The sequence below is a fragment of the Salvelinus sp. IW2-2015 genome, linkage group LG1 (assembly GCF_002910315.2).
Source record: "Salvelinus sp. IW2-2015 linkage group LG1, ASM291031v2, whole genome shotgun sequence".
NCBI lineage: Eukaryota > Metazoa > Chordata > Actinopteri > Salmoniformes > Salmonidae > Salvelinus > Salvelinus sp. IW2-2015.
In genome coordinates this window covers 31,881,002-31,908,931 of record NC_036838.1, presented here as the reverse complement: position 1 = coordinate 31,908,931, position 27,930 = coordinate 31,881,002, and the positions used below count along the sequence as shown (strand labels likewise).

General features: G+C 40.8%; 1 protein-coding gene and 1 long non-coding RNA gene across 3 annotated transcripts in view; one reads left to right on the top strand and one right to left on the bottom strand.

Annotated features, from left to right (window-relative positions):
- Window positions 1-645, top strand: part of LOC139027966 (uncharacterized) — a 98,255-nt gene extending 97,610 nt beyond the window's left edge. The window contains exon 2 of the long non-coding RNA XR_011480092.1: window positions 324-645. This is a non-coding gene — a long non-coding RNA (uncharacterized lncRNA). The remainder of the gene's footprint in view (window positions 1-323) is intronic.
- tegt (testis enhanced gene transcript (BAX inhibitor 1)) lies at window positions 540-27,675 on the bottom strand. 2 transcript variants are annotated; one of them, XM_023989609.1, is made up of 10 exons: window positions 27,560-27,675; window positions 23,114-23,212; window positions 22,553-22,661; window positions 12,249-12,369; window positions 7,434-7,482; window positions 7,233-7,330; window positions 4,232-4,311; window positions 3,960-4,060; window positions 2,540-2,615; window positions 540-2,315 (listed from the first exon to the last, which is right to left on the bottom strand). In XM_023989609.1, the coding sequence occupies exons 2-10, from the start codon at window positions 23,167-23,169 to the stop codon at window positions 2,286-2,288; spliced, it is 720 nt and encodes a 239-aa protein (XP_023845377.1). In that variant the 5' UTR covers window positions 23,170-23,212; window positions 27,560-27,675; the 3' UTR covers window positions 540-2,285. The 2 variants fall into 2 exon arrangements, with proteins under 2 accessions (XP_023845377.1, XP_023845386.1); XM_023989618.1 differs by having other exon boundaries at window positions 540-2,312.
- Window positions 27,676-27,930: the final 255 nt, after the last annotated feature.

The following is a 27,930-nucleotide window of genomic DNA, read 5'->3' as shown; positions in this document are numbered from 1 at the left end:
ACACTTTCTAATATTAAGTTACACCCCCTTTTGCCCTCAGAACAGCCTCAATTCATCAGGGCATGGACTCTACAAGGTGTCGAAAGCATTCCACAGGGATGCTGGCCCATGTTGATGCCAATGCTTCCCACAGTTGTGTCAAGTTACCATTTTTGATACACACAGGAAACAGTTGAGCATGAAAAACCCAGTAACACTGCAGTTCTTGGCAGAAACCGGTGTACCTGGCACCTACCATACCTCGTTCAAAGGCACTTTTGTCTTTCCTGTTCACCCTCTGAATGGCACACATACACAATGTGCCAAAATGCCATGTCTCAAAGCTTAATGTCTCCTCCCCTTCATCTACACTGATTGAAGTGGACTTTACAGATGACATCAGTAAGGGTTCATAGCGTTCACCTGGTCAGTCTCATGGAAAGAGCAGTTGTTCCTAATGTTTTGTACACTGTCGGATAGAAATGACTACGCCCTGTTAAAAATCCCCATAGGGATGGATGTGTGCTACTTTGCAACCATTATTAAAACATGAGCATAAGTGTCATTGACTTAATCAAACTTTATTTTAACAAATTTAAATTACATTAAATGTAGCAGAATTACAACAGTAATTCCCGTAAAAGCAAAACAAATTTCACAGTATAAGATATGCAGTTATTTCATTTTTGAAACAGTAAAATCCTCAGTTGAAAAGCAACAGGTGATTAGTTTGGTAAACTTGTACTGTTATTGGCACTTCTAAGARAATAAAGCCTTGAGCTGCATAGCAGAGGATGTTTGACTGCCAGATTATCTGTTCAATGTCATTCAATTAAAAAGGTAAAAAAATTAAGGACTACGACCCATATCAGAAAAAGTCAATTTCACTTAATCTTGATTACCAACATCAAGCGAGAGGTTGAAACATTTGTAATGGCTAATCCTTTAGCCAAGGTATTACTGGGTAGATGAGGACACGTTCTGACTGGTAACTGGATGCTATGCCATGTGATTCAGTGAGTTAATTGACTAGACTGGTTTGAATTTGGCAGTACTGCCATACCTTCTCAATTAATCCCGTAACCCCTGTCACAAGAGATTACTTCTCAATAAAACTGTAAGTGCACCTTGAAAATAAATGTTACCCCTGCACATAGGGAGTAACATGAAGATTAGTGGGATTTCTTTCATGTCACCTAATTACATGAAACACAGGTTCTCTACTGATTGCCTCTATTTCAAGCACTGAATCKTTGTTAGTAGTGGAAAGAGAACAAGCTTGACAAAATAATTATCAGGAAAATATATTACACTTCTCAATACAAGTCAATCCATAAAACATCACTTTCTTGACACCATAGCAGACACCACCAGCAATTACATTGAAAAATATCATACAACTGCCTTAGCAGTCATTTATGTTCCAATAGATGAGTCCGTGCAAGGTCTGGATATTTAACATCTAAGATGCAAAGCCGTCTGCTCTATCATTTGCATTATTAAAACAAACTGATAAGATCCCCTATTGGCACAAACTACAACAAAGACTGGTTAGAGCAGCCTCACAGGGAGAATCAATGTCTTAAATTTAACCAGTAAATTACTCTGATCATTCAAGGGGAAATGTTACAAATGCATGACTTCAGTAAAAAGGGATTGTACTGTAATAGCAGTAGTAATATTTGTAATTGGCTAATAAATGACACCCCATGTAAATGACCACCTTACAAACGCATCATGTTCTTCATTACTCATCGCAACAAAAAACATGTGATGTCATAATTGAGACTAATATARTGTGTGGATTATTTAAGTGGCAGAATTCCCAAATGGACAGATAATATTCACAGAATTAACAACCTCGCACAACTCCAAACTGATAGTGTACTTTAATCAGTTGGTATATAAAAAGTGGCCATTTTAAAATTATTTGAGGCATTGATTTCCTACTTAATCAGATGGAAGAGCAAAGAACAAATTGTCTCAAATCGTTACTTGACAATGCAAAAATAACTATCGAAATAAGTCTGTTAACTACACCATCCCTTCAAAACGGGAGGTAAAAAAACAAAAACAAAAAAAACAGGGACGTCTAAAACCTTAACATCAACTTTTAAAAACGTCAAACCTTACGCCAAAGCCAAATTCCAAACCAATCGATTCCTAACAATTAAGACACTATATCAAAGTACAAAATCAAAAATGGTCTAAATAATTAGAATAATTAAGCAGTTATGTGAATGCACCAGAAGCACTCCTGATGCAATTCCAAGTCAGATCTTTTATTTGCTTGCATTCCTCCACATTTACTTCTTCTCCTTCTTCTTGTTGTCCTGCTAAATAAAGAGAACACTTCACCTAACTGACATTAAACCATTATTAGCCTAGCAGTGCAAAATTACAATATGCGGGTTTATTGTACATAATKTATATAGAATGCTTTCTGATCCTAGGTTCATGTTTTTCTATGGTTCAAAACATAGCAATGTGTATGAGAGATAGCGGAGGTGTATTATAGTCGGTATACTATATAAAAAGCAATACACTGTCAATATTGTACCTTCTCATTCATGGCCAGAATAACCATGAGCTTCCTGAAGATGGTCACAAAGTCCAAGAAGAGATCCACAGAGTGCCTTCAACAGGGTGAAAAGAGAAGTGTTATCACATATCTTACAAAACACTTGATACGCTCATTGTAAAAGAGCCCCAATTACCAAGTGCATACCAATCGTATTGTATACCCTACTGTGTGTTTTTCTGTTTGCAATCTTTTCTTCTCAATCTAAAGCCCAACCATAATATGCTCCTTAATAKTTTCTTGTGTGACCTGGAATTTGTCTTTGGAAGCACCAGTGCGCCTAGAAAAAAAACCAGATAATTGTTGTAATGATTAAGTKTCACTGTACTGTTGTTTCTGAGTGCCTYCGAGAAAAAAAAAGCCAACAGATTCGTTAGCGAATATGGTTGCACCAATACTAGGCTACATCACAACGGATTGTTTCTAGCCCAAACATTTTGAAAGATTCATTCAATTTTCCCAAGTATATCATGAGACATGAACACAACGTATCAGTGATTCGCATTTCCTGCAACTTTCTGAAGATGCAAAGCACAGGGATGTCCCGTCTGTGTGCGCGCAGTACCGTTCGTGCGTATGTCTACCACTTTGTGCAATCATTAGCATCGCTAACGGCAACTGCTTTCTGGTAGATGGAAAGGCTTTCTCAATTAAATGTTARGTATAAAGTAGCCTAACCTGGCAGAAAGATACGCTTCCTTGCATCAATCCATTGGGCATTTGTTTTGCAAACTCTGTGCACGCACGCTACAGAAACACTTTTAACCAAACAGTCCATTGCTATAGGTGCATGGTGTGCACTTGAATTAAAGGGTAACTACACAACAAAAATGTAAATGTCTTAGAAAAGCGGTCTCCTGATGTGGTGTAAGTATTGTTGTGGACTTAGAAAAACAAAACTGGATGTTCGATTTAAAAAAAGTGAAAACCTGAAAACTAAACGGATTAAACGGAATTTGGACAAAACAAAAACGGGAAATTATGTTAACAAAAATAAAGACACATTTTATAGGGCCATGACTATGTAGAAATCTAATATTCCAGAAATAACTATTTTCAGTGATGGGTATTTACATCAACATTTTAGCTTTTTATAAATTAACAAATCTATTTACAGGGTTACCTACTCGTTTCTATGGCACAACATGTGCTTCAAGTCAAAATCATATATGCCCAATATATATGCCCAATATACAGGATATATCTCAATAAAAAAGTTTAGCCTTTGTTCTAGTGCTCCTAAATGTTATGTTGTGCTCCTAACTTTAGGAGTGGTACCAATGAAACATTTTAATTTACAGTCACGGGTTGACAGACTAAATCCCAGGCAAAACAATGTGTTTCAACATCTAACCACTCACCCTCATCACCAGGCCCAGAGAGTGTGTGTGTCCCTTACCAGATGTAGTCTTTGTCTCCCATCTCAGCCTTCTCAATGATGAGTTGAGTGTCAAACAGCACAAATCCACACATGATGACCAGACCAAGGTACAGGTGAGCCTAGACACACACAGAGAGAGAAATGCTTGGTGAAAATGACAACCAGCGCACTAAGTCATACTGTAACTAATAGCTAAGTCCATGAAGAGTAGCATTGTACAGCATTGTGTAGCAATAATAATGGCTCAAAACGAAGCAAACATGACAATATTGGCTTATTTTCCTCTTTACCGTAAACAACATGACAGACCCCAGGAACATGTTGAGGAAAGAGACCAGGAGCAGGATGGACAGTCCGGACATCAGAGTACCTGAAAGACAGAAATATTTATGCGATAAATAAATGAACAGAATAGAAAGTTGGAAACTTCTTTATTTAGGGTATGTGCATATGGTAACATTTATTTAGTGAGCACAGTCTCACTAAATCCAGAGTGGTAAGTTTCAGTTCATTAATAAAAAGGAAAACTCCAGCACACCGGTAATGAGTACACTTCCTTCTCTATGCACCTGGTAGCACTTCAAGGTGTGCGAGTTTACTTTCTATAGTTTCAGTTCCTTTACATTACACAATATCTGGTTAGCAGCACAGAACACTTTGGTATTCATTAGGATCCCCTTCACCCTTCCTGGGGTCCACATGAAACATGACATAATACAGAACATTATTAGTTCAAGGACCGCAATACATACATTTAAAAAAACATCACACACAGCCTACATATCAGTACATACACACAATATCTAGGTCAAATACATAAGTGCAAACTACAAAACAAGACACATAAAATGACTGTCTCTTCACAGTCCCCTTTGCACAGTAAGGTGTTCTTTTATCTGTTTTTTTATATTTTTAAATCTGTTCTTCTTGCTAGCTTGGGCTCCCGAGTGGCGCAGCGGTCTAAGGCACTGCGTCTCAGTGCTAGAGGAGTCATTACAGACACCCCGTTTCGAATCCAGGCTGTATCACAACCGGCCGTGATCGGGAGTCCCATAGGGCGGCGCTCAATTGGCCCAGCGTCATCCGGGTTTGGCCGGGGTAGGTAGTCATAGCAAGTAAGAATTTGTTCTTAACTGACTAACCTAGTTAAATAAAGGTTACATTTTAAAAAAAATACCTGGAGTGGCAGAGTTCCATGTAGTTAAGGTTCTATTTAATACGGTGTGTTTCCAAGCCTCTGGTAAGGACCTGGAGACTGTAAAGAGACTTCTGGTTGTGTTGTACCAATGAGTGTCCGAACTTTGTGCCAACTGCTGGAACAGACAGTTCAGTACCTTCTACACATCAATACCTCGCACAAAGACCAATAGTGATGCAGTCAATCTCTCCTTAACTTTGAGCCAGGAGAGATTGACATGCATGTTACTGACACTTGCCCTCTGTACACCTAAGTGCGATACGTGCTGCTTTGTTCTGGACCAACTGCAGTTTACCRATGTCCCTCTTTGCCGCACACAACCACACAGATGGGCAGTAGTCCAGGTGCGACAAAACTAGGGCCTGTGGGACCTCTCTGGTCAACTGAATTCAGAGCGTCGCCCTATAATGGACAGACCTCTTCTCATTTTAGCAGCCATTGAGTCATTAGGTTTGGACCATGACAGCTTGCTATCTAGAGTTACACCCAGCAGTTTAGTCTCCTCAACTTGCTCAATCATCACATTATTCAATAATATCTAAAATTAGGTTTAGCGTTGAGCGAGTGATTTGTCCCCAAACAATTATGATTTTAGTTTGAGATATTTAGAACCAGCCTATTGCTAGTTACCCATTCTAAAACTGTCTGGAGCTCTACGCATCCTGACTGGTTTGCGTCACTGCCTGGTATGGCAACTGCTCGGCCTCCGACCGCAAGGCACTACAGAGGGTAGTGCGTACGRCCCAGTACATCAACGGGGCCAAGCTTCCTGCCTTCCAGGACCTCTATACCAGRCGGTGTCAGAAGAAGGCCCTAAAAATTGTCGAAGACTCCTGCCACCCTAGTCATGGACTGTTCACTTTGCTACTGCACGTCAAGCGGTACCGGAGCGCCAAGTCGAGGTCCAAAAGGCTTCTAAACAGCTTCTACCCCCAAGCCATAAGACTCCTRAACAGCTTATCAACASGCTACCCAGACCCCTCTTTTACACTGCTGCTACTCTGTTTATTATCTATGCATAGTCACCTTACCTCTACCTACAGGTACATATTACCTTGTCTAACCAGTACCCCCTGTATATAGCCTCGCTATTGTTATTTTATTGCTGCTGTTTAATTGTTACTTCTATTTCAATTTTTTTACTTAAYGTTTTTTTCTTAAAACTTCTTAAAGCATTGTTGGTTAAGGGCTTGTAAGTAAGCATTTCACTCTAAGGTCTACCTACACCTGTTGTATTCAGCGCAGGTGRCAAATAAATTTGATTCGATTTTGTTAAGGGTGTTAATTATTTTACTGTCGCAGCCGATGTGTATACTGTTGAGTCGTCAGCGTGCATAGACACACAGGCTTTATTCAAGGGCAGTGGAAAGTCATTAGTAAAAACAGAAAACAATGGCCCTAGCGCGCTGCCCTGCGGTACACACACACAACTGAAATTGCATGAGGCTTCCATTAACGAAAACCCTCTGTTCTATTAGATAGGTAACTCTCAAGCCATAATAAGACAGAGGACGCAAATCTATAACACCTACGTTTTTTCAGCAATAGGTTATGATCAATGACATCAAAAGCTGCAGTGAAGTCTAACAGAACAGCTCCCACAATCTTCTTACTGTCAATTTCTTTCAGCCAATCATCTGTCATTTGTGTCAGTGCCGAGCATGTGGAGCGCCCTTCCCTATAAGCATGCTGAAAGTCGGTTGTTCATTTGTTTTCTGTAAAATAACTACATTTGAAAACACTTTTTCCCCCAAAAGTTTGCTAAGCACTTGTAACAGGCTGATTGGTCGGCTGTTTAAACCATTAAAGTGGTGGGTGCTCTGCTATTCTTGGGTAGCGGAATGACCTTTGCCTCCATGTCTGAGGGCACACACACCGTCTTCTAGGCTTACATTTAAAATGTCACAATGCATTCCGCCACCAACCGCAGCAATTTACCATACAGGTTGTCGGTACCAGGTGGATTATACTTATTTATAGATAGCAAAAAATAAGTCATCACATCCACACCCACTTCATGGAACTCAAAACTAAAGTGCTCGTCCTTCATTATTTGGTCCGTTATGCATGAATGAGAAAGTACAGCACTTTACCTCCAAGGAAGAGGTAGCTCCTGCGCTGGGCGTAGAGGGCACTCAGCGTGAAGCACAAAAAGATGATTGAGGTCCCCAGGAAGGCTGTCACAATGATGCTGGTTGGAGGAGCAGAGAGATGTGAGGCTCATTCAGTCACCTCAGGAGAAACCCCTCATTGAAAGAAACTAGCTACTATAAACATTATTACTGTCATCTTACCTTGGGTTAATAGAGATGACGTAATCCATGGTTGGGCCCAACCCAACACCTGAAATGAAGAGGAAAACATCAGCTCATGACTACTTCAATAGCTAAAAATACATAGGCTGCATTCCGATTCTCTACCTTTCTTTGGAAGTGTGTACTCGTACCCTCCCCTCATGAGAATATGGGGGAAACCATAGAATTAGAATGGACATGAAACTTCTTATAAATGGGATAAAGGTCAGCCATTGTGATAAGATTATTTTACACAATGAGTTTGAAGAATGAATATGCATTTTAATGTTTGTTCACTAGCTAGCCATCCACTTAATTTCATAAATATTTTTCCAATTATTTCTTTAACTGCCAATATGCAAACATTTCATTCAAACAATGGAGTCAATCTACAGCCACACACTGGCTGAAATCAGTGATATTGTATCATATAATAGCACTCACAGCTTCCCAAGAAATCAAAAAAAAAATGTCTGTTTACATATTTAGAGAGTATTTATTCAGAAATTCTAAAACCTGAATAAACTGTATTTATAATTATGACAATATTTTTAGGTTGACAATTCTATTATACGTTTTCTGATATCACATGCCTCACTTAAATTTTCCTGCTCAAGTTAAATCAGGATTATGCCTCTAACTGATGGGAGTCACGTGACAGAAATATGGCTGCTTTTTCAGAAGCATTTCAGTTGATTTAACACAGCTAACCTGTAACAGTATTTAGTAACTTACTCACGATAACATGCCACATGAGCTAAATCAAAGAAGACATCTCCTGACAACAAAGTGCTAGCTACCATGTTAGATGAAGCTATTGTAAACCAACAAGAGTTCATCGCCTCAGAGTTTAGTGGAGTACAAACAAAGTTGCTTTTATTCAGGATTACTTTTCCAACTGCATTACTGATGTAAAATAAATAAAAAACTGAGCTGAGTGCAAAGCTGGACAATAGACTTGACAAATGTAAGGAGAAGTCGACTCAGGGCCAAACCAGAATTGGACGATGGAGGAGAAAATGGCTCGCCACGAGGGCATGCAACAGAAAAATGTGAGAATAAGGCCAGAACGCACTCTTTCATCAAGAGAACTTCCAGAGTGGTTTCCAGAGCTGACTGGTACCGAACTGGAAGTTATGAGAGCTCTTTGGATAGGCCGGCACATTGGCAACTCAGCCGGATCCCGAACCTTGATTTTCCAGGTGCGCAGATTCACTGACCGACACTGCATTCTGAAGGCGGCTAGGAGGAACGCTCCCACTCTGGCCGGGCAGGAGATCCAATTCATGGCAGACTACAGCAACTACACCAATACAAAGCATCTGGCCTTTTCACAGGCAAAGGACTGGTCTCAGAAAAGCAGATTCCAAGCATTGCTGCTGTCACACTCAAACGTGGCGCAGAAATGGTAACTTTCCAGGCCAAAGGAGGAGGATTTTCTCAATTTGCGGGGAGCGGTTGACGAGGATTAGCGATGTTAGGTTCTAATTTTCAGAGTAAATAACTCACGGACACTAGGAAGAATTCAACTTGCTTAAGCTTCTCTAAAGGGTCGACACAGCTGTAATTCAGACACAGACATGGCTTCCCCCGTGGTAGTATTCATACTCCACTTTGGGTGGGAGTCTCATAATCGCTAAACATTGCATCATTATTGCTAAGCAGGGAGCTAAGTGATATGAGCCTTCAACGGTTTCTCCCCTTATCAGTACTTCCACTGATAATGGGAGAAAATTCAATCGTGTTCCCTGCACTCAGCCCCTCACAAGCTTCATTATGGCACCCCTCATGTCTCTTCTGTAACTAATCCTCCTATATTTCTGAGTATAACAATTTTCAAAGTTTCACCCAGAATCCAACAGTGGGTATTGCTGTGCCGCTGGATAGTTTACATGATGGCCAGCATTCAGACTTGTTCTCTGGCGCGTCTTTTTTATCCACTACAAACTTGTTGCAAAACCACGCCCACGGGTAACCTAGTAACATTCAAAGCCGCACTGATCGGTCAGAGATTGGACATTCAATTTGACAAAGTAAATGCGCGTGAGAGAGGAAGAACGCTAGAGGGAATCCCCGCGAAGAGGGAGTTTTGAGTATGCCCATGCCTGCCATGCCACGAACCATGGGAGACGCGCAGTTTCGCGGCCTCGTCTGAAATGAGCTAAACGAAAGGCAAGCAACTGTAGATGGCTAAAATGATGATTGTCAGTAATACTGAATCAAGGGCGCTTGCTTTGCCCACTCAGCTGGAGCTAGCATCTCTTTTAGTTGTAAACTAGCACAAATGTCATGTTAAGTATCTCAATAGTCCTTTCGTAAACACAGTTAACCACACTAAGCTAACGCTAGACGGCGCACACAACTAGAGAGCTTCGGMAAAAATCGGCGTTGTAAGCTAGTGATAATTCACAGCTTACCTACCTCTAAAAACAATACAACTATCCATGACGTCGAGGCTCTCTGGTCTGTCTGCAATCACTCAAATAAAATAAAAGCTACATATCAAAATCCGGGAAAATGCAAGGTAGCGATCGCATTGTTTCTTGAAGATTCACTCTAGCGTTCTTCCTTCTATCGCAAACCTTTACTTCGTCACAGGGAACAACCGAACTGACCAATCAGCGCAGCTTTTAATGTTGCTAGGTTTTTCCATTGGTGTGGTTTTGCACCAAGTTTGGCATGGATAAAAGGACGCGTCTCTGGCGGGATTACTAACTGACTAGTATGGCTTTTCAGAAAGACTGATTCGTTCACATACTACATCAATATTAGCCTGGAGTGAGTTGAAAACAGCAGCGAAGAGAGCTGGCTAATACAGGAAGATGGACAGGAGTCGGTCTGGACTATTGTTAAAGGCGGATAATGTATAGGCTGATTAGCTATTCCTTGACTGTCAGTGGATTTTATTGTGACCACAACTGACACGGTGTGTTCTATTCAAATCCTTGAAAGTTAACAGGTTAAAGTTGTTCAGGTTAACTCAGAGGTAACCTAATATTGATACAATTGGGATGCGATGGTGGGATTTTGCACAGGCAGCTTTCCCAGTGTTAGGTAYACACTTTGTATTGAAAGTACACACACAACTGTAAACCCCATCTTTTACCTAAACAAACAAAACATGCGTTTTCTATTATTTTTATTTCATCATCTTTGAAATACAAGAGAAACCCATACTTGACAAGTGTAATTCAGATTTTAGCCAGCAGATGGCTGCAGTGTGCGCAACATTTCATACTGATCCACTGAAGAATTAAATTACTGCACAATATCTGCCTGGAGTTTGCCCAAATGTGCCAAATTGGTCAATTGATAMATTTTCAAGTACATAACTAGATAGAACATACAAAAATGCTATGGTAATAAAAATATGTTTACACACTCCCAGGAATGTCATACATGATGGCTCTAACTTATACACATCTAGATGGCCGGGCAGGGTGGGTGTGGAGCAAGAGACAGCAGTGGGGTCAAAGTGTAGACACCAGTTCCTACATTTGATTATAAAAATAGATTTGATCAAACTATGCTACATATTTATCTCTGGGACCCTCAGGATGACAAAATAGAGGAAGATTACTGAATGTAAGAACATTACTTAGCTTCAGAGGTGAATGTATCAAACCAGTTGCCATGAAGTGGTGTTGTTGTGCACTCTACTCAAACAAAAGCATGGTCTTTTTTTTCTGTAATAGCTACTGTAAATTGGACACTGCAGTTAGATTAACAAAAATGTAAGCTTTCTGCCCATATAAGACATGTCTATGTCACATTAGTGCACTTTAGCAACAACCGTCCCGGGTTTGGGACACCGATCCCGTAGAGGTTTTAATGATAACTCACCACTTATGTCATTACAGTAAAGACTGTATAATGTTGTCAGGTTTGACAAAAACAATTGACAGCTGGTTATTGAATAACTACTGTAGTGACTTTATTTCCCAAAAGATGACCTGTTCATTATCATTTCTTTACTTGTTACTCATGTGCAAAAGTGTACCCTGCTGATTTTATCACAATTGCTTGATTTTGTATTTCATGTCATGGAGATCAGGTTGGGTGAGTTGGGGTGGTAACCAGGAGGGGTTGGAGTGTAGGTTGATGCAGCACGGGTGGGCAATATACATTGAGTGTACAAAACATGCCAAACTGACCAGGTAAAAGCTCTGATCCCTTATTGATGTAACAGTGTATGGATGTATAGGCTATGTGGTCTATTCTAATGGTATTTACCTACTCTACTGCATGACCAGATTGACCCACATTCAACAAATCTGATCTAACAAAAAGTATATTTGTCATCTGTCAAGTTTTATGTATTGTAGCAGGCCCACAATGTGGTTGCTAAAGTCCAATTTCGATACGTTTGKCTGTTTTTGTTGTAAAACATGTAGACGTTGTCCCCTTTCAGGTTTATAAGAAGCGACTGCTAAATGCTAACTCCCGTTCATACAAGCATTATACTCCTGATTATTAATACACATTTAAACAACAGCCTAAAAAGTATCCTAATTTTGCTAGGGGGCAATGAGGTGACTCAGGATCTTTCCACCAAGAGTTTCCATGGCAATTMCATTGTTGTGGTCAAGTTCAATTGACCACTTTACCGCATCTATGGCTGCCAATTTCACCCCATTCTGGAACTGAGGGTTTATGAAATAGTCCCTTTTGTAATTKAATAGGATCTCTATGGTGAAAACTCCCTCCAGCCATGTTTGCACCAATTCAATGCTTTCAAATGCACGAGGGTGATTGAATGAGTGCACACACTGTGTAGGCCCTTTTCTGACAGAGCTATAGGGCAGATGAGCTTACCTGTGAAGAAGGCAAAACCAGAGAGGATGGCCAGTCTCTTCTTCTCAGTCAGAGGGCTGTGGGGAGTCATAGCCAGCCAAGCCATCATGGCCAGGGAGCCCAGCATGGTCAACATCCCACCCTAATGGACACAAAACACACAGCAACAGTTATTATAATGTAATAACGTCAATGGAGATTGTCATTCACCAGTTAAATGAAAAACCTTCAAAGCATTACCAATCATATGTTATRTGGCCATATTTTGTGAAATCTACCCCCCCACTCTCCACACAGACACACTGAAGGTTTAGGTACACCACCCGAACATGAAAACGGAGCGCTCCTACAAACAGTGAGTCACGTGGCCATGGCTTTCTATATAAGCAGGCAGACATTGAACAGTAACTGAATGCCTCAAGTTTGAATGGGGAAAACATATGACATTCGGTGTTACGCACTCTGGATCCAGTATCTCAGAAACAGTGTCCCTCCTGGGATTTTCATACACAAAAGTGTGTAGGGTTTACAGAGAATGGTGCGACATTCTCTGTAAACTTGTTGGATGGGGGGGGGGGGGTGACAAGAAAGCTTGCAGTATTCTTGCCATTTAACAGGTGGGCCACAAACAGACAAATACCGGCAAAGTAGAACAGTGGCGTGAAGAACAACATCTCGGAAAGCACAAGTCATCAACCCTTGTCTAAGATTAGTTATTGCAGCAGACATCCACCCAGAGTTCCACTCCTATCAGCTAAAAACAAGAAGTGGCTTCAGTGGGCACACGATCACCACTGGACAATTGAGGAATAGGAAGAAAAAAATGTTGCCTGTTTTGAAAGAGTTCCAACCCTGCTACAATAACAGCTAGTTTTCCCCTCCCCACTCAGACAGTCCTAGTGAAATTCCTACTTTAGAAATTGCTCTGTGAAGACGGCGCTGCAATGGATAGCAGCAGTCTTAAAGGCTCCTGACCAATTCTGCTATTTTGTGATGCTTATCTTAGATTGTCTTGTACATAATGTCTCTGCCATAATTTCCTATGACTGACAACAGCATCTGGATATTAGAACTGCAATCACTAACCTCAATTTGGCCGAAAATGTATATTTCAACAAGTCGGCAGCTCTGGACGTTCTGCTTACTCAGCTTACAGGAAAAGGAGGGCCGAGCACACCCACATCGATGTGGCTGTACTGGAGCAAGTCGAGAGCTTCAAGTTCCTTGGTGTTCACATCACTAACTACCATAATCCAAACACACCAAGACAGTCATGAAGAGGGCACGACGATGCCTATTCCCCCTCAGAAGAATTAAAGGACTTGGCACGGGTCATCAAAACGTTCTACAGCGGCACCATCGACAGCATCCTGACTGGTTGCATCACCGCTTGGTATGACAACTGCTCGGCATCTGACCGCAAGGCACTACAGAGGGTAGTGCGTACGGCCCAGTACATCACTGGGGCCAAGCTTCCTGCCATCCAGGACCTCTATGCCAGGCGGTGGTCAGAGGAAGACCCTAAAAGTGTCAAAAGACTTTAGCCTCCAAAGTCAAAAACTGTTCTCTCTGCTGCCGCACGGCAAGCAGTACCGGAGTGCCAAGTCTCGGTCCAAAAGGCTCCTTAACAGCTTCTACCGCCAAGCCATAAGACTGCTAAACAGTTAATCAAATGGCTACCATGACTATTTGCATTGACCCCCTTTTTTACATTGCTGCATAGTCACTTTACTCCTATGCATCATCACATTGACCTCCCAGTACATATTACTTCGACTAACCTGTACCACCGCACAAACTCGGTACCATCACCCTCGTTATTTTATTGTGTTGCAAATTTGCTAAAGCAAAAAACATTGTCGGTTAAGGGCTTGTAAGTCAGCATTTCACGGTAAGGTCTACACCTGTTATATTCAACGCATGTGACAAATGAAACATTTTGATTTACTCTGGACCAGGCCAAATTCTTCGGGTCTCGAAAATGGAAGCATCGATGAAAGCGATGCAGGTGAGCCGGCACCCTGAAGAAACTACATTGGCGAGCAAATAGACAGCCATTGCCCCCTGTTCTATTGACAAACGTGCAATCACTGGAGAACAAACTGGATGAGCTCCGTTCGAGACTATCCAATCAACGGGACCTGAAACTAATATCCTGTTTCTCAGAGTCATGGCTGAACGAGGACATGTATATACAGTACCAGTCAAAAAAGTTGACACCTACTCATTCAAGCATTTCTTTATTTAGACTATTATCGACATTGTAGAATAATAAAGACATCAAAACTATGAAATAACACATATGGAATCATGTAGTAACCAAAAAAAAGGGGGAAAAGAGGGTTAACTTCTCTAGGGTAGGGGGCAGCATTCGGAATTTTGGATGAAAAGCATGCCCAAATTAAACTGCCTGCTTCTCGGGCCCAGAAGATATGATATGCATATAACTGGTAGATTTAGATGGAAACTTTAGAGTGTTTTCTAAAACTGTTAAAATAGTGTCTGAGTGTAACAGAACTGATTTGGCAGGCGAAAACCTGAGAGAAATCCATTCGGGTAGTTGTTTTTTTGTTTGTTTTGTAGTTCTCTATTCAATGCCATTACAGTATCCATTGACTTAGGACTCAAATTGCAGTTTCTATGCCTTCCACTAGATGTCAACAGTTTTTAGAAATTGTTTCAGGCTTGTATTCTGAAAAATTAGGAAGTAAGAGCAGTCTGAATGAGTGGACCCTAAAGTGTTACAACGTTATTTTCCGGTTGAAATATTATCGATTATTTAGGCTAAAAACAACCTGAGGATTGAATATAAACATCATTTGACATGTTTCTATGAACTTTACAGATACAAATTTGGATTTTTTTGTCTGCCTGTTGACTGCGTTTGAGCCTGTGGATTACTGAAGAAAACACGCGAACAAAACAGCGGTTTTTGGATGTATAGAGACTTTAACGAACAAAAGGAACATTTATTGAGTAAATGAATGTCTGCTGAGTGCAACCATATGAAGATCAAAGATAAGGGATTAATTTCATCTCTATTTCTGACTTGTGTAACTCTTCTACTTGGCTGGTTACTGTTTGTAATGATTTGTCTGCTGGGCTATGTGCTTTTGCCGTAAAGCTTTTTTGTTTTTTTAATATAAAGTTCTTGTTTTTCAATCACATTTGTGGCCTGCTGGAGGTCATTTTGCAGGGCTCTGCAGTGCACCTCCTTGCACAAAGGCGGAGGTAGCGGTCCTGCTGCTGGGTTGTTGGCCTCCTCCACGTCTCCTGATGTACTGGCCTGTCTCCTGGTAGCGCCTCCATGCTCTGGACACTACGCTGACAGACACAGCAAACCTTTTGCCACAGCTCGCATTGATGTGCCATCCTGGATGAACTGCACTACCTGAAGCCACTTGTGTGGGTTGTAGACTCCGTCTCATGCTACCACTAGAGTGAAAGCACCGCCAGCATTCAAAAGTGACCAAAACATCAGCCAGGAAGCATAGGAACTGAGAAGTGGTCTGTGGTCACCACCTGCAGAACCACTCCTTTATTGGGGGTGTCTTGCTAATTGCCTATAATTTCCACCTGTTGTCTATTCCATTTGCACAACAGCATGTGAAATTTATTGTCAATCAGTGTTGCTTCCTAAGTGGACAGTTTGATTTCACAGAAGTGTGATTGACTTGGAGTTACATTGTGTTGTTTAAGTGTTCCCTTTATTTTTTTGAGCAGTGTATATACATACATACAAAGAATAATTATTACAAAATCTAAAACTTGCAGCAGCACTATCAAGGTTCTTGTTAGCTATTTCCAGCCTTAGCTGAGACAACGAGCAAATTATTAGTTTTTAGATTTTACAGCACCTTACACAACATGCATCTGCTCATCTCCCTAATCACCCCATTCACTTCTGTCCAATTTGAAATATAGTTGAGTAGTGGAGACCAGAGTCTATCAAACTTGGGCTGTCTCTTGCGGAGGTCATAAGTGAGCTTTTCAAGAGGGAGAAAGTCAACAATCTGGTCAATCCACATTTTAAATGTAGGAGAGGTATTAGAGGCCCACAATAGAATAATACATTTCTTAGCAAAGTATGTAATGGTCATAAGCAAATTTTCTCTGTCAGGATCAAGAACAAAGTCCTGCTGGGCATTAAGAAGATAGATACACGGGGTCATATCAAACTGTACATCTAGTATTTTCTAAAATTTCCTACATTTGGCAATCTCTCTACAGCTCCAAAATACATGCATATAGGTTCCACTTTCAGAAGTACATATTTTACAGTTAGGATAAATGTCTGTTTTCATTCTATGGAGTCTCAAGGGAGTGTAATAAAATTTGTACAAAAATTTGTAATTAGATTCTTTAATTTTTACATTAGTAGAAGAGCATTAAACCCTGTCGCAAACCTCCGCCTATAACTCATCACTGATAGTCAGACCAAGGTCCTTATCCCAGATTATTTTCAAAGGAGTGAAGGAGGAGCCTCCTTTCTCAGAAAGGAGTCTATAGATATAAGATATTTTGCCTTTAATGGATTGTGCTGTGACAAGGTTTTCAACTTCATTCAACAGTTCTAAACCTCCTCTTGGAAGTAAATGAGGAAATGACATGTCTAATTTGAAGATATATATATATTTTTTAAATGGGATCTTGGCACATTGAATTCACTGCAGAGCTCTTGAAAGGATTTTAGTGTAGTGGTCTTCTGATGAAATAGGTCTGAAAAGGTCCTGATTTCTAGAGTATGCCAAAGACTAAAGTTGGCATCCCTCAGGGCTTTTGGCAAGTCTGGGTTGTCTACTATAGGCGAGTGAGAACATATTTGGGAGGAAATGCCCAGGTATTTCTTACAGTCCCTCCACGCTAGTAGGGTGCTGTAAATCACAAAGGTTTTGGCTATGTTGCCCACTTCACTAAATGTATTAATGAATATAATTGAGCTTAGTGGCAATGAACCACAGGATTGGGCTTCTATCTATCTTCTAGCACGTTGACTCGTCTGTTTGTGATCCATGTTAGCATGTTGCGGATTTGGGCAGACCAGTAGTACAATTGAAGGGAGGGAAGGGCAAGACCGCCCTTAGATTCAGGTTTCGATAGAGTGGAGAACTTGATCCTAGGTTTTTTATTGCCCCATATAAATTTGGTGATGCTTTGGTTAGTTGTTTTGAAAAAGGAAGCTGGGAGATAGCATGGGAGCATCTGAAATAAATAGTTCAGTCTAGGGAGGATGTTCATACGGATTACATTAATTCTTCCTACTAAGCTAATTGGGAGGGAGATCCAGGTTTGGAAGATAATTCTCCTTGAAAAGGCTATTCAGATCTGGTGTTATGAAGATCCCAAGCTATTGAAACCCCTGTGTCTTCCAATGGAATGGACATAGTGTCTTCATAGAGCTGGTGAGTGTAATATTGAGAGGGCAGACAGTGGATTTGTTCAAATTGATCTTATAACCTGAAAACGTGCCATACTGAGCAATTGTGTCTAAAATGTGAGGAAGGGATTTCTCAGGGTTGGATATGTAGAGCAAGACATCATCCGCGTAAAGCGAAATCTTGTGCTGCAGGCCGCCTGCAGAAACATCTATAATACTTGGATTGCTCCTTATCAACTCTGCCAGAGGCTCTGCCCCCAACAAGTAGAGCAGGGGGGACAGCGAGCACCCTTGTCTTGTGCCCCGTCCCAAAGGGAATCTGTCAGAGTTCAGTCCGTTAGTAGTCACCATGGCCTTTGGATGAGAGTATAGTGATTTGATCCATTTAATAAAGTTTGGGCCCATATTGAACTTTTCTAAGACTGAGAACAGAAAGCTCCACTTCATCCTGTCGAATGCCTTCTCAGCATCCAGGACAGGGGTCTTCTGTGCATTTACTTGATCAATAATATCAAAAAGACGGCAAATGTTATCAGAAGAGTATCGGTCTCTAATAAATCCAGTTTGGTCCGCTTTTATTATTTTGGGAAGAAGAGTGTTTAGTCTTTCGGCGAGCAATTTCGTAATTATTTTGTAGTCGAAATCCAACAATCTTATGGGGCGGAAGGAGGAGCAGGATAGGGTGTCCTTGTCTTTTTTGAGCAACACTGTAATGCGAGCTGTGTGCATGGAGTCTGGGAGAATTCATTGGCATGAAAATAGGGCTAAGCTGGGGCCAAAAAGCTTTGTAGAACTCTGGGGAATCTATCTGGGCCTGGGGACTTATTAGGTGGCATGGAGGTAATTGCCTCCAGGATCTCCTGAGGAGTGAAGGGGGAGTTGAGATCTTCTTGGTCGGTCTCTGATAGTTTAGGTAGCGAGATTCCCTCTAGGAAGGAGTGGAGTTCTGCCTCCGTGTGTTCTCTCAGAGGTATATAGTTTGCAGTAAAAATCATAAAAAGTTAAATTGATCTTTTTTTGGGTTATATGTGACCTCGTCCTCTGCTGTTCGGATAACCATAATTGTACGCTCTGACTGCTCTTTTTTTAATTGATAAGATAGCAATGTACTAGGCCTATTGCTATACTCATGGTATTTCTGTTTAGTAAAGAAAATTAAAAAAGTTCTCCCGAGTATAGTCCAAATTCAGTTTGGCTTTGGCTGCTTTAAGTTGACTCCAGGAGGTGCTGTCTGGGGATTGTTTATGTACTTTTTCACAGCGTTCCAGCTCCCTCTCAAGATCTAGCCTGTGTGCTTCCATTGCTTTTTTCTTAGAGGAAGAATATGCAATTAGATGACCTCTTAAATGTAGCTTTAGCAGCATCCCACATTGTGGCCGGAGAAACAGGAGAATCTTTGTTGTCTTGTGTGTAGTTGTCTATCCATGTAGTTACCAATGTATGGAACGCTTCGTTTGATAGCATGGAGGTGTTGAATTTCCAGCTCTTTGACCTCGGGATGTTTTTGCAGAGGTCAAAGCGGAGGTGGACAAAGGCGTGATCCGAAAGYGCTATGGGTCCGATTSTACACGTGGMTGAATTTATGAAACTCTTTGGGATAAAAATGWMATCTATACRGGAGTAGGTGTTATGGACATTAGAGTAGTATGTATAGTCCATAGATGAGCTATTAGTCTCTCTCCAGATATCTATCAGTCCCATCTCTTTAGTAAGAGAGTTCAACATCTTTGCAGATCTAGGATTTGTGGTGGGGACTTGAGATGATTTTTCTAGGGTTGGGTTACAATTAAAATCTCCAGCCAGCACTCCAAAGGAAACACAATGCTCATTGAACAGGGGTATCATTTGACATGAAAGCAGGAGTATCTGTGTTAGGGGCGTATATGTTTAAGATAGTAATTGGTTGCCCATACAGTGACCCAGTTATCAAAATAAATCTCCCATCCGGATCAGATATGTTTTTGTCAATTATGAATGGAACATTCTTATAGATAAGTATGTCTGTACCTCTACTGTTTGATTTGAAAGATGAGAAATACACCTGCAGCTGAACAAATTGACAATGGTTAAGCCCTCTTACCCATTTAAAGTTGACAAGTTTTACACCCACTTTGACAACATTTTCCAGCTTTAACATTTTTACACTGGGCTTCCTGATGAAAAATACAGTGAAGAAATATCAATTCCTCCGAGTTAGGGCTTTCTTCTTTTACTATGTCTTGGCCTACTAAAAAGATTAATGTTTTTAACGGTTAGATTTGGTGATCCATCTGTTGTTACGTTTGTCAGTTTTCATCTACCGTGGAGCATTTTTCCCCAAGCGGGAAGACACCCTGTCATACAAGTCAGAGTCCCTGGTTGTTCCCATCATTGAGTCCAACGCAAGAAGTTCTCATTTATTCCTCTGACAAATTTTTTTTAAGTTGAGCAGTGTCTCTGATGTCAGTACTCTCATCCAGTGAAATACAAAAAAAAAAAAAAAGATCAAAGCCATCTGCTTTTTTCTTCAACTCGGAGATTAGCTCCTCACCTATCACTTCCATGCGCCTGGTGATTGTCTCTAATTGGCTTTTACTCTCAGGACAAAGTACACCAGCAGTCTCCACCATACAGTCTTTTACAAACTCACCTTCAGCAAAATGCTTGCTATGGTTTGTGACTTTGTGACACTGTGTAGCTTGCCTTAGTTACAGAGTCTTGAGTAGAGCACCGTTTAGTAAACGTATTTTGTTGGGCTTTTAAGTTTGTGGCAAGTTGAGGCCTTCCTTGCCTTTTCCTGAGAGGACAGATGGCTAGCGTAGTTAGCATGCTTGCTTGAAAAAAACAATTGAAAACAGCGACACCAACTTGGCATATCAGACATACCGCCTTATGTCCAATATTAGTAAAAAAAAAAGTATTTTGCTGTCCATTCTTCTTTAAAAACACACAACATTCAGAGTCCACTTCTTATTTTCCCAGCACTCCTTTTTCACATCAAAAGTTGTCAAGCAATGAAATGGCTATAATGATTGAGCGCATTCTGAATTCTGACTGTAGGCCCAAATACAGAGCAACCTGCCAGGCTACAGCGCCATCTATTGGAGGTTGTTTGTATATCATGGAATTAGTAACTTTAGGCCAAAAATTGTTACTCAAATATAATCTTTTTTTTATTTTTATGTCTCGCGGGGCCTCCCGAGTGGCGCAGTGGCCYAAGGCACTGCATCACAGTGCTAGCTAGGCCTCTAGAGATACTGGATACTGCATGCACGCTGACAAGGTCGCCAGGTGTGCGGTGTTCCCTCCGACACATTGGTGCGGCTGGCTTCCGGGTTAAGCGGGCATTATGTCAAGAAGCAGTGCTGCACGCGGTTCTCGACCTTGGCCTCTCCCGAGTCCGTATGGGAGTAGCAGCGACGGGACAAGACTAACTGCCAATTACATACAACAAAATTGGGAAGAAAAAGGGGTAAAGAAAATGTAATTATAATAATGTCTCGCAGGTTGGATTGAAGTGCCCGGCGGGCGGGATACGGCCCGTACTTCGCCCAACCTTGGCTTAACGGGACACACCTCCGCCACACAGGTAGGCAACAAAGACTACCCCATAGATTGTAACTTCCATCAATGTAATTGTGTGCGTCATTTCCAATCTACCCCCTAATTTTTATAATAATAAAATAAAAAGACACCATGGCAAGGGACTACAAGTACTTACACCATGGCAACCCTGCCTCCCTACAAGCTTTGGGTATTGATCATGTTCAGGCCTAAATTAGAAGAAAAGGGGACTGCTAACCCAAAGTGAAAGTTTGGGGATTTACAAACTACAGCCCACTAAGTACCCTGATTTAAAAGGAAGACATGGATTTTTCACAATTCCTGTAGGGTCTTAGTGGTCCCTTTGCTGTCATCTAGTGGACATAATACCCTATGCTGTTTGGACTGCGTTGGTCCATGTTAGCCATCATCTAGTGTACTATAAATGTACAGCTCTCCTATTCTCAATTTTTCCCACTCCTATTCAAAGCTAGAATTACTTTGTTTTCTAGTGGTTCTAATACTTCTGACCTTGATGTGCATTTTGATAGCATATCTATTTCAATGATGAATGTATAGTGTTGTTTATTAGGTGTTGTTCAATTAATTTAGACTAAGCTGTTCTGTGACCACTCCCTCTTCAATTAGGGTTGATTGGAAAATGGTTTGTTCAAAAGAAGACATCGTATATTTGTACTCCCCGATGAAGGCCATGCAGCCGAAACGCGTCAGAGTATTTAAATCTTTGTTCCATTAAAACATGCCATACAAATAAAGGCATTTTAATTAATTATATGAAGCGTGCTTTGGTTCTCTTTTCTTTTTGATAGCTTCTACCCCCAAGCCAATAGATTGCTAAACAGCTAATTAAATGGTTACGCACTGCTGCTACTACTACTGTCTATGATCTATCCTGTTGCCTAGTTACTTTAACCCTACCTATATGCACATAGCTAACATAGAAAACGGTGGCGCCGATAGAGGGCTGCCTCGCTTCTAGTCCTTACAAGCATTTAGCAAAACTCGCAATAACTTCTGCATGTGACAAATAAAATTTGATAGCTACCTCAACAACCTCATACCCCTGCACATCGACTCAGTACTGGTACTCCCTGTATATAGCCATGTGTCACTTTTTCTATTTTTTTATCTTTAAATCTACATTGTTGAAAAAGGACCAGTAAGTAAGCATTTCACAGTCTACACCTTTTATTTACGAAGCATGTGACAAATCAAATGAGCCATTTGTGATTTGAGCTACTTTAATTGAAAACAATCCCAGTAAGGTACTTAAATTGTTACCCAGGAATTATCTGATATTGAGATAAAATTTTWAAAAAATACACTGCATTGGCCCTTTAATATTACAGCACACTAATAAAGGTGCTTCAGTTTGGATGTACTTGTTCCCACTGCCTCTGCTTACCTGGAAGAGCCTGGTGACGACGTGGACGTAGGCTCCTGCTGCAGCCACAAACATGCACAGGGCCAGGCTGGAGTAGACATTCTTCAGGTGCAGCTGAGTGGAGTGGGAGCTGTATTGTATAAGGAATAGATGGATAGATGTTATTATTCTTCATTAAGTTGCAAGACAACAAGAGAAAACTATATTGACACTCTTCCACCCACAAAGCCTAACATCCACAGATTAATTGATGTATCACTACCCTACCCCACATTAGCTAGGTTTGTAGCCTGAGTGGAGCGGGAGCTAAGATAGAGGGGAGTTTTTAATTGTACGAGGAACAGGTTTAGCTCTACAGAAAATACACTAACAAAAAATGTCCGCCTCCTTATCAGTTAGGGCTACCTAGTCATATTCTAATTTGGTAACACATCACTGTCTGTAGCAAAACCAGTTTGTGAACAGTAGACTGCTTCTGTTCAATGAATGACTCATGATGATGATGATGATACAGCCATGGTGACAGTGAGTCTCCTTACGATTATCAGACATTGTGTGAAAACAGTAATCCGAGATACTCACATTTGGGAAAATTTAAAAAGGGAATCAAAATTAATACTTCGATCGAACACGTTCATCTTGTCTGGATTTGGTTGGACCCTGTCACAGGAGTAAAATTTCCTGAAACAAAACAGATATGAGATGGACATTAGACATGGCTGTTGATTAGTACAGTAACATCATGAAATAAATACAGCCTTCTTAATTTAGAAACTTGAACTAGTCTACATGTCCTGGAATGGTAGAACTGAAAACATGTGTCTGCGTCACCAGAACCTAAAGTACATTGTCACTTCCTATCTATTCTGGATCACATGCTTTGGTAGATCAAATAGATAGCTAACGTTAACTCTCTGGGTCTGAAAATGAACAAATGTAGCCTCCTCCACTTATGCAAGGAATGAATTGTTTTGATCAGCCTAAGTTAGATTGCATTCATTACTAAGGTCTTGTATGGGGGCTTTGCTAAAAAAATACCGACCCTACAGTCACGCTTATTTACATTGAGCTGCACTGGGGTAGGAACGCAATTATGATTAAACGTGGATAACGACTGCCACTTCAGCATGCTTGTGGCACAGTCGATGCCACGCAGGGCTATGGGCCAGAAGGTTGGTGTTTCGCTGACCACCACAGACTTGCTCAAGCTCCCTGCCTTTCTCATTACACTGCGATCAGAGCCGGCTGCAGACAATGCTCAGCTAGAGGTAAATCTGATTTTACATTTTGATGCCATATTTATATAAAATATATGCAATGAAATTTCCACCAACAGGTTTATGTGCCAATGCACCACACAACAAAGCATACTGACATTGGGCACTTCAATATCATGGTTTTCAACACCACAATAAATAGACTATGTCCAACTCCACAAAGAGAAAATACAGCCCTCTCTACCTTGTAGGCTTTCCCAGTATCGAAAGCTTGGCAATCTCCAAATGTCATTAAACTTTTGTGTTTTGTAACAGATGTCTCTTTCCATTCATCAAATTGTCAGGTGAACAGTTTGGATTGATTTTATTTGTCAGTTAAAAAAATACAACAACTTTAAGTGACCAGGATTGCAAAGTCGGGGACTTATTTCCATTGTGGTCCCTATTTTTTTTTTACATGAATAGATTTTCATGTGAATATTCTACAGCCTCCACTCTTCTGGGAAGGCTTTCCACAAAATGTTGAACATTACTGTGGGGACTTGCTTCCATTCAGCCACAAGAGCATTAGTGAGGCCGTGCAGGCCAGTCAAGTTCTTCCACACTGATCTCGATAAACCATTTCTGTACGGACCTCGCTTTGTGCAATGGGGCATTGTCATGCTGAAACAGAAAAGGGCCTTTTCCAAACTGTTGCCACAAAGTTTGAAGCACAGAATAGTCTATAATGTCATTGTATGCTGTAGCATTAAGATTTCCATTCACTGGAACTAAGGGGCCTAGCCCGAACCATGAAAAATAGCCCAGACCATTATTCCTCCTCCAAACTTCATAGTTGGGGCAGGTAGCATTCTCCTGGCACCTGCCATGCCCAGATTCGTCCGTTGGACTCCAGAGAACTTGTTTCCACTGCTACAGTCCAATGGCGGCAAGCTTTACACCACTCCAGCAGACATTTGGAATTTCACATGGTGTTCTTAGGCTTGTTTGCAGCTGCTTGGCCATGGAAACTCATGAAGCTCCCAACGAACAGTTCTTGCACTGACGTTGCATCCAGAACTATGTAGTGAGTGTTGCAACCGAGGACAGATGATTTTTATGCGCTACAGCACTCGGCGGTCCTGTTCTGTGAGCTTGTGTGGCCTACCAATTTGCAGCTGAGCCGTTGTTGCTCCTAGACATTTCCACTTCATATTAACAGTACTTATTTTATTTAACTAGGCAAGTCAGTGAATTACAAGTTCTTATTTACAATGACGGCCTACCCCAGCCAAACCCTAACCCTGAACAGGCTGGGCCAATTGTGCGCCGCCCTATGGGACTCTAATCATGGCCGGTTGACACTTCTAGAACAGATGCAGTGCCTTAGGGGCTCCCGAGTGGAGCAGTAGTCTAAGTTGACCAGGGCAGCTCAAGCAGGGTAGAAATGTTGACAAACTGACTAGTTGGAAAGGTGGCATCCTATGACGGTGCCACGTTTAAAGTCACTGAGCTCTTCAGTACGTGCCATTCTACTGCCAATGTTTGTCTATGGAGATTGCATTACTGTGTGCTCGATTTTATACACTGCAGCAACAGGTGTGGCTGCAATAACCAAATCCACTAATTTTTGGCCATGTAGTGAGATAGATAACCCTGGAGAGATATGCTGGTAGCATGCTCTGACACCGAGATGCATTTCTTTATGTCAGATGGCTACGGCTTCTGCTAGGGCTAGGCGAAATGTGCAAAATATCATATGGTATTTTTCACGGTATGATGGTATTCTATGTTTTTGATTAATAAAAGTTCTAAATTTGCTTTAGGGGTAGTGCGTGACCCTAGGGTAGCAACACATATTCTAATTTTTTTTAATGGGTCTTTCTACATTCAGATTGTTTTATACTATTCAATTTCAACCTAAAATAATTTCCTGCATTTACATCAATTTCTGCATTTTCAGCACTCATGAGATAATTTCCACGATATGTGCAAAAATACTAGGCCTTATTTTTAACCAAATGTTGCAATTGCAAATTAGATCAAAACACTTGGGTGAACTTTTGGAAACATGGAAATAGAATGTTTATTATAATATAAATAACAGTAGGCACTTTGAATAGAGTGTTGTTTGCCATGGACTAGTTATTGTGACAGGGTAGGAACCAAAGTGATGTTCAGTGTTTCCTAGGGGACCCTATAATCTTTGACTACATTAAATCTTTATTCATATAGCCAACATAGTCATGCTTCGCCTATTCCTCTGACTTAGAAGATACTGTTGCACAAACATGCTGATTTAAGCCTCCACCAGTACTGGTATCAGGCTGTATTAGCTAGCTACCTGACTCAGTACTTTGTAGCGAGAGAGAAATATGACTCAAGTAAGCGGAGTAAAATATAAAAATGGACATCACACATGGCGTATCATATTTAACAAACCAAACATTCAAATACTGTTATAAAAGGTAAAGTAAAAACCCAAACCGGTCCGTGCATAAATACCGGCATATAAACAGAGGCTAATTTGTTAATTTTGAAAGATAATATTTTGTAGAAAGATAAACATTATATTGTTAGATTATAGAAGTAACTCTGGTAGGCCAGAAACAGTCTTCCTCAGCTCAAGTGGAGTCAGTTGGAGCACCGGGGCGCACTGCCTTCATATCATAGGCCTGCATTAGCTAAAGCATACTAATAGCCACGCCATACCAAATGTTTCTGAACTTTATTAGGGTAATATCAAAAAGTTGAGACATTGTTTATTGGGAAAATGAGCAGAGGAACGAATGTAAACCAGGGGCAAAAAACTCAATACCCTACCCTGTGCCCCCCAAAAATTAAATACACAACCCATCCCAAAGGGGAAAAAGTTACTTGACAACCCTCCCCCACAGTAAAGGTCGATCTGTCCCTAACCATAATTGTGTTCTGACCAAGTGCAGCTCAGTTATGGGCTTCCTGAGTTCAAACCTCAATTCTGAATCTCAAATCGTTCAGATATACTTAGCTAGCGACAGTTGCTTAACATAAACACACGACTACTGTAAAAAGATCTAGGCCAAAATCATCCCGCCACCAGTAACTAGAAACTATTACGGCTATCGGAAAATATTTAACAGCGCTGTCTAATGTGATGAAACATTATCGCAATCGCAAACGAGTTAACAATTGCCCAGTTACATCAGGCCACCTACGCAATGGATTCAACATGACAGTAACGTTAGTTACTTAGCTGTGAGAGGACAAAGTGTAACCAGGAAGCTACAGTATGTAGCTAATTTCAGGCTACAACCTATATGTCATTGGCAATTTGAGTTAGTCAAATCTACCTAGCTAGATATTTGGGTTGTGTAACATAATGCTCCCAAACCATGATTCGGCTAGCTGAAGGGGGCGTTGTCATGATAGCCAGACATGTAACGTAACTTGATGTCGAACTATCCTAGCTAGCCAGCCAATTTGGCTAACGAAGGCCCTCTCCCCCAATCAAGCGCAACTCAATCGAATGGTGATTATACGAAACAGTGAGCGAGCTAGCTAACATTCACTCGCTAAATTCCAATTGCCAACAATAATATAAGCACAAGTCTTAAAATAAAACATTGTATCAGGACAGTTTGTTTATATTTATCGACGACAAAATGTGAGTAGAAAGTCAGCCATTTAGCTAGCTAGCTACGTTAGCAGTAGCTGCCATTGACATTGCTGGCTAACGACGTTTTGCTTCTCGATCTCCTGGCTCTTCAGTAACACGTCAAAACGACAATAACCTCAAGTGTCGTTTACAATTTACTGGTTGGCTGCATTAAATATACTTTAATTAACATACCTGATGTCAATATTTCCACAGCGGTCAGCAACAGATTGATTTGCAAGCTATTTCTTTCCACACTTCAACCTTTTGATGCTGTCGTTGTTTCAAAGCGTACGTATGAAAGTTATAGGGTACGTTGTGACATCGTAGAGCTAGATAGACACGCCCCGAATATAGTGCAACAAAAGTGCAACAGTTGCATGAATTGCATTGAATAAACCTTTATACAGTGCTGTGAAAAAAGTATTTGCCTTCTTTCTGAGTTTTTATTTGTGCATATTTTTGGATACTGCATGTTATCAGATTAGTTTACAAATAACAAAAATAAATTGTGCTTTTTTATTTATTTCATTAACAAAGTTATGCAACACCCAATTCCCCTGTGT